Genomic DNA, 7,801 nt, shown 5'->3' on the forward strand with positions numbered 1-7,801 from the left:
TGGAAGTCCTTAAACTCACAAGGGTCACTGGGTACAAGGTCAGGGAAGGAGATAGCTGAGTCTTCTGTAGAGCAATGCAGTTAGTCTGGCCACAGGCAGCAAACAACAGGGTGAGTCACCAATAGTCAGCCACACCACAGGATCTGACAGTCCCAAGCTCAAGCAATATATACACCAACAGTGTGGCAAAGCAGGTCTCGAAGGAACTTCAAGCTCTAGCAACACAATCCAGGTAGTGTAGCTCACAAGGTGAGGGAGAGAACTAGCTAAGGCAACCGCACGCTAGTCTGACCATCAGAGAGCAAGAGAGAGAGGGAGGGGAGCTTGCCGAGCCATTTTTCTCTTTGCCCTCCAATCAAACTGCGCCCTTATTAAACCCACATGTTCCTGTTAGCCAGGTTGGCACAATAAACCTACCTATCACAGGAATACACTTAACAATGTACACCTGTTTCTTGAAACATTTCAGTTGGTCTTCCATCAGTTCCTAGAGCCTTCACTACCTTTGGTAAAATTTGGATTTTTTTCACTCGGTATCTTTGGTTCTTGATCATACACTGTTTCTTGAAATGCTTGAATGTTGACAGTGTGGTTTGGTACAGTGACGCTGTGTGTTCCTTCCGCCTTTTGTTCGTGCTTCCTATGAGGTTCAATATTTTGCACCCATAATCCTTCAATATTGCAAGGTTGGGCTTTTTATCTTGCGAGATTCTTTCAGCTTGAGAAATGCCAACCATGTTCTTCCTTATTGGTTTTCTAACTCAAGTCTTTACATAGTTTATCATAAAATATTACTAGGTCCTCTTGAATCGCCTTTTGAAATCCTCCACTCGGGTCTTTTAGTTCATCATTTCAATCATTTGCTTTAGCTGCTCTACTACATTCAAGAGCAAATTCCAGAGTGTCTCTGACATTCATTTTGATTTTTTCCCCTTTCCTTTTTATTGATCTTTTGCCTTTTTATTAGATCGGGTTTTTGGTGTCACTTCCAAACCTTTGCTCATTGTTGGTGAATATATTTTTGAGGAGATGATCTCAATCAGGTGGGTTATTGTCAAAGGTGCCCTTTAGCTCTTGTGGGCATGCTTTCATTTTCGTCAGCTCCGCTTGAAGTTGCATATGAATAAGTGATGGGCTGTTTTGAAGTTGACTACTTTTCTGATAACTGACTGATGATACTCGATTTTTGATTTGATTCCTGTTTCTTCCATCTAGGAAAATCATGCTGTCTCTGGCATGGTTTCTATCCCCAAGGTTAATTACTGATCTTTGTTTGTGGTTTCTAATTTTGGTATTCCAATCACTAGTAATTGTGTTGAATAACCCAGTAAAAACTCTGAAAATGTTAAAGGGTAATATATATAAGGAGAAGTACCAAAATTATGACACATCAAATACCTACTTTTTGTGTATATTCTTTATTATTGACTTTTAAGTATATTTATGCATCCAATTTTTATCTTCAGGGACTGGAATATTTATATTCAGGCCTACAGCTATATTTTTATATGTACATACTTTAAAAATACACAAATGATAGAAATTTACTCGAGTTGGATAACGACATTTGACAGTTACAGTAATAACTCTATTTATTCCTTATCATCTGGATTGGAAATGAGGAGAGTTTATAGTTAGAAAACCAGTGAGTTATCTATATTGTCTTTTGTTTGCTTCTAAATGATTTTATGATAAGATCTCACGCCTTTCCTATTTTAGCAAAGCTCATATTTGGGTTCATACTTTCAAGCAAGTTCTTGACTTAAGAAAAACCTCAGATAATCCTTTCACTCAATAAATCATAGCATTGTATCAACATTTGAGAATAATAACATCATATTACAAACTGTGGTGTTTTATGTAGTACATATAACTAACAAGATGTATAGAAAAACATACAAATTAAAAAGCAAACAAGAAAAGAAATATAGACAATCATAAATGTGGTTTCTTGCACCTCAAATAACATTGTAAGTCAAAAACTACATGCATTGAAATATTTAATTATTTTAATATAATATTTTAAATTTATGGAAAACATGAAAATTGCTCTTATTTTCACATTAGTCTATTATAAAGATATATACATTGTTAGAAATTTTAAAGTTTATTTTTTTAAATTAAAGGTCAACACCCTTATGACACACTAGTCCCTGTGCCTCTAAAGATAACTACTTAAGATTTTTTTCCAGAAAAAGAATATTTATGCATAGTAGCTAATCTTTATGTACTTTTGATGTACTTTATTTTATCATATAATGTGGTAGTTACATAATCTGGTGTCAATTTGGGACTTGAGAGGATTGAGAGTGAAGGGGTGGAGTCTGGTCTTTCAATTGGTCATAGCCAATGAGGCCTCTGTGTGCATGGCCTTCTTTTGGGAATTCTTGGAACTCCTATATTTCCTCCTTGGAGGTGGGAGACACTTCCCTCTCTCTCTGCTGACTCCCTTGGAGACTCTCTACTGCCAAGGCTGACTCCCTGCGAGGCATCCCTGAGGAGAAGCTACATGGACCTACCCTGATGCAGCCCTGGGTGCTGGAGAAGCCACATGGAGACCCCTGCCAGCGCTGAGATGCTTAAAATGCCACTGGATCCAGAGACTTTCTACCCACTGGCTTCTGATCATCCTGCATTCAACATCATTAAATGTGTTTTGTGAGTCTGAAGAGGACTTTATAGATTGGTATCAGACATAGGGGCTAATATCGGACTTAACGGTTTGGACTGGACTTGGTTGGGATGCTTTCTTAATGTACAATTACCCTTTATATAAAACTCTGTCTTATACATACATGAGTTTCTATGGATTTGTTTCTCTAGTCTACCCGGACATATAACCATAACAATTTATCCAATCTCCTGACCATATACTTTGGCTAATTTTAATTGCTTTCTATTTAAGCATATGAATTATTGAGATTATCATATGAAAAATCATGTATTTTAGATGTTGGTTGTCACTCTAGATCATTCTCCCAAATATGTCATCCGTTAACATTCTGCTTCACCATCCAAAGGAGCTCCGGTGGCTCTGTGGGCTAGGCATTGGGCTGCTAACCACAAGGTTGGTGGTTCAAACTCACCAGCCATTTCACAGGAGAGATATAAGAATAGATGCTCCCATAAAGATTTATAGTCTCTGAAACAGTATACAGTGTTGCTGCCAATCAGAATTGACTCAATGGCAGGAGGTATGGTTTTCATTTGGGATCAGCCATCTAAGGATCTGTGGTAGCACAGAGGATTAAATATTGACTTGCTAACTGAAATGTTGGTGCTTTGTACCCATCAAAAGTGAGGCATTCGCTTCCCTAAATATGAATGATATTTAAAAAATTCATGGCAAATGCATATTACTGGGGGGGGGGGCACTGTGCCTATATTTAAAAATATTTTACACCAAAATAATCTCACACTAACTCTGTAACAGCAGTTCACAACCTGTTGGTCACGACCCCTTTGGGGGTCAACGACCGTTTCACAGGGGTCGCTAGATTCAGAACAGTAGCAAAATTACAGTTATGAAGTACCAGCAAAAATAATTTTATGGTTGGGGGTCACCACAACATGAGGAACTGTATGAAAGGGTCGCGGCATTAGGAAGGTTGAGAACCACTGCTGTAACATGTCTGAATAGGATTTGGTTTGTAGCACTAAGCAGGATATCATTTTGAAAAGATTTCTGCTAAAATTGAAGCAAAATCAAACATCAGATTGTAGTTGAAGCTTGAGTAGAAGAATGCTGCAGTCAGTGATGCTTTATGAAAAGTATATAAGAAATACTCCAAAAGAAAAAAGAAAAAAAATACTCCAAATAAATCAGCAGTTTATAAATGGATTACTCATTTTTTAAAAGGTACAAGATAAGAGCTCCCAATAAAATGATTTTTTTAATAATATATAAAAAAAGTAAAATAAGGTGCAAGATAAAGTTGAAAACGAAGCCTCCAGACTGGGGTATGCGCTGATAGCAGAGAAAGCAGAGAATGGGCGCCCCAGGTCTGTGGAGGTGGTGGTCATTGGACCTTGGGGAAAACCTTAGCTTTTGTGTTTTATTGTTTCTGTTGGGTATTCCAGTTTGTGAAGCACAGAAGGAGTAGATGCAGAGAGATAATATCCAATGGTTTATAGGGGATGTGGTGGTTGGATGTGGGAGATAGGGGGAGTGTGAGGGGATTTGACGAGCAAGCAATGAATGTGGAAGGGGGGAGGGAGCACTAGAACTGATTGTGATTATAAACTCATTTTCAAAGCAATTTAACCATGGAAGTATATCATATGTGAATACTATATCAGGAAAACCACAAGAAAAAAAAGTAGCCAAATGTGACCAATTGTTATCATATGTGAAGGGAGAAGAGTTGTTGTGTACGGGTGTTGAGTTTATGTCAGTGGTGGTAGAATCATTTGGAAAAGGATATCAATAATAGTTGTACAGCACAAAAAGAATAATCAGTGGCACTGAATTATACAAGTAGAAGTTATGGAATCGGAGAATGCTCTGGTGTGTATATTTTTGGCACAATTAGAAAATAATCATAATAATCAGAGGAATAACAGTGACTAAAAAGAAGAAGAAAATGTTCTAGAATTGAATATGATGACAGCTGTACATCTCTTCTGGATATGGTGGAATTAGGGAATGGTATGATGTGGGTAAAGTGTGGTAAAATTGCTGAAAAAGAAGGTTCCAGCAGCGAGCCACCTCCACCAATTGACTTTGTTCGGACTCTGACCAAAGCCGACCAGTGACCAACAGCAGAAGCAACAGCCAGTACCCAACACGTCTCGCTTGGGTCAGCTTACACAGTTCTGACTGAACAGCTAAAGTTGAGCACATTTGCTGCTCAGTGGGTATTAAAACTGTTGCACCCACGTCAGCTGCCGATAGAGCAAAGGTTTTCATGAAAATTTTCACAAGTATAAACAAGCTGCTGCAATATTTCTTGGGATAAAACATTTATTTTAAAATCATTTTATTGGGAACTTTACAGATAACAATCCATAATTCAATTAGATCGAGCATAATTGTGTAATCACTGCCACCATCATTTTCAAAGCATTTTCTTTTTTCTTGAACTCTGATAACTGCTCCCCTTGTTATCCTATCCTTTCCCTTCCTAACTTCCCCTCCCTAGCAGCCCTTTATATATATATATATATATATATATATATATATATATAAATTGCCATAGCTTATACCGTCCAATTTATCCATTCACTTACAATTCCTTTATTGGTTCTTCTCAAGTGGAGTTATACAGTCATCATTACTGTCAGTTCCCCCTCACCCCCCTTTCTTCCCATAACCTCAGGGAATCATTACTCCTATTACTATTTCTGTAAGGTGTATCTATCTTGAATTTCATGCATTGAACTATCTTAATTATAGAAATGAATGTACACAGGTCTCATAAGATTACTGTTGCCCTTCTGTGAGGAACTTAACAGACATTATTTTAAGAGCCATTTTAACAAGAGCTGAAACATGGCTTTACCAGTACAATCCTGAAGGCAACACACAATCAAAGCAATCGTCATTAAGAGGCTGAAATTGTCTAGTCAGTGCAAAAGTCAATTAGTCAAAAGAGAAAGAAAGGTCTTTGTGGCAGAATGCTAAAAACATTTTGCTTATTGAGTCTCTGGAGCAGCAAAGTAACCTCTGCTTACTGTGAGAGCATTTTGAGAGTTAGCCAAAACACCTGTCCACCTCGCAGAAAAACATCTGTCCGGCTCACTAAAGAGGCCTTCAAACAAGAGCACCTTTGTAGGTGTTTCAGTGGGAAATCCTTGGGCAACCGCCTGACAGTCCTGATTTGACTTCTGGTGACCTTTTGGTGTAATCTTAAGGAAATGGTAGTGGATACTTTTGTTTTTATCAACCATCTATGGGTGTACCTACTTATTCTTATATTTGTTGAACTCTTGGTACCCCCCCAACTATGAACTTTTGGGGCATTGTGATGGAGATGACTTGTAACTTGTGGGTTTGATTTGTAGTTTTTCGGTTAAAAGTGATCATTTATCATATTTTTAATAATCATTCATTTACATTGGGTTTCTTGATTTGTATCTGTTTTCTATCTTTCTGTTACTGTTTCCATCTGTTTCATGGGGAGGGGTTTTGGTGGAGAGGACGGGCTTGTTGTAGCTGTTCTATCCTCGTGATATTATTTGCCACTCTGAAACTTCAAAATTTCATGGACGTTGAATTGGCCGGGTTTTGCTTTTATGGCTTTGAGTTTGCTGCCTTGTTTACAGAAGCTATCCCACTCTAAAATTACTCATAAATGCACTTATTTCTTCTAGAACTTACATGGTTTTACATGTTTTGCCTTTTTAAAAATCAGCTTGGAATCTATTGTGTTGTAAAATGTAAGCAACTCATAGATCTTAAATCTGCATGAGCAACTTGATTAAATGTGAAATGCATACAGTGTTAGCAGCTTATCTTTTCATCCTGAAAAATAACTCACATGTTCCTCTTGACTGTGCTTGAAAGTTCAACCACTTTTTCATGTGTTGGCCAGTAAAGACGGTAAAGCTATCCTTGCTAATAAAAGTCTATTTTGAGAGGTACTATAATTATTTAGGAAGGGGGATTATGAATGTATTATGTAGGAAGGTGTATTATAAATGGACAGGTTTCTGGTATGGCATTGGTTAAAACAAAAAGCCTTTCCGACCTTGTAGTCTTTGACCTTACCTCCCATTTGCTTCTGTGTTCCTCTGTGAGTTAATTCAGTCATGCTTACTGCATGTGCTGAACAGATAAAGATATGCTAACACAGCCCCTACATTCAAGTTACCCATTGCATTGGGAGTTAAATGTAATAGATCTGTTGAACTGTTGCCCAGAAAATGCTGTTGACAAGGCCTTTTCTCTCATTATACTGTGAACAGAGTATTGAAATCATGTAAGATAATTGTGTAGGCATTAAGTCTAATGTTAAAAAGACTGAAAATGGTTACTCAGGACAGAGGTTTCACTCTGGAAATTACTGTGACCTGAAATGTGCTCTTGATTTCCTTTTGTTCTGCAGGTTCACTTTGACAGTTGGAGTAGTAGTTATGACTACTGGATAGATGCAGATTCTCCAGATATCCACCCCGTGGGTTGGTGTTCTAAAACTGGGCATCCTCTTCAGCCTCCTTTGAGTAAGAGACACAGAATAACTTAAAAATATGTATGTCTCTGCATTCTTGTATAGTGTCTGTAATATTTTCTTGTCTCCTCCTATCTACTTCTCTGCTGTATATATTCTTATATATGTAATTATATTCCTTTTTCTATGTGTTTAATTACCTGGTAGTCATGAAACTATAAAATAAGAAATATATATAATGCCTGAAAAGTAAAATATTTTCCAGGTATTAAAAAAAAATTATAGGCTCAGCTTATTGTAACTCCGGTTGCTTATCTGTTGACTATCTCACCTGACATTTAGCACTTCTGATAATAGTGAAAAATCTATTCTGTTTGGCACATTAATGGCTTTGGGGAAACAGCAATACTAGCAGTGAAGGTTATGGTTATTTGTCAGATTGGTTAGGCTCTGGGTCTCAGTGGTTTGGCAGTTGTGTATTAATGTAACCATCCTCTGTGTTGTGATCCGAATTGGTCATTCTCTATTGCCACAAGACCGAGCCTTTGGAACCTAACTATGTTAATTAGTGAGGAGGGGTACTTCCTCTCTCTTCTGATTTAAAAATTGGAATTTTAGGGATCTTTTATTCCTTTCCTGATACTGATTCCAGATATTTGACTCTTCTAGTCTTCTGTGTAAAGTCTTGCCTT

At 37.5% G+C, this 7,801-nt stretch overlaps 1 protein-coding gene across 1 annotated transcript in view; it reads left to right on the plus strand.

Moving 5' to 3' along the window:
- L3MBTL3 (L3MBTL histone methyl-lysine binding protein 3) overlaps positions 1–7,801 on the plus strand; it is a 128,551-nt gene that overhangs the window by 79,077 nt on the left and 41,673 nt on the right. Inside the window, exon 17 of the mRNA XM_004702064.2 lies at positions 7,047–7,182. Coding sequence (XP_004702121.1) covers positions 7,047–7,182 — 136 coding nt within the window. The remainder of the gene's footprint in view (positions 1–7,046; positions 7,183–7,801) is intronic.

This window comes from Echinops telfairi, unplaced genomic scaffold, assembly GCF_000313985.2.
Source record: "Echinops telfairi isolate 266 unplaced genomic scaffold, ASM31398v2 ScPeMD7_3533;HRSCAF=4204_0, whole genome shotgun sequence".
Taxonomy (NCBI): Eukaryota; Metazoa; Chordata; class Mammalia; order Afrosoricida; family Tenrecidae; genus Echinops; species Echinops telfairi.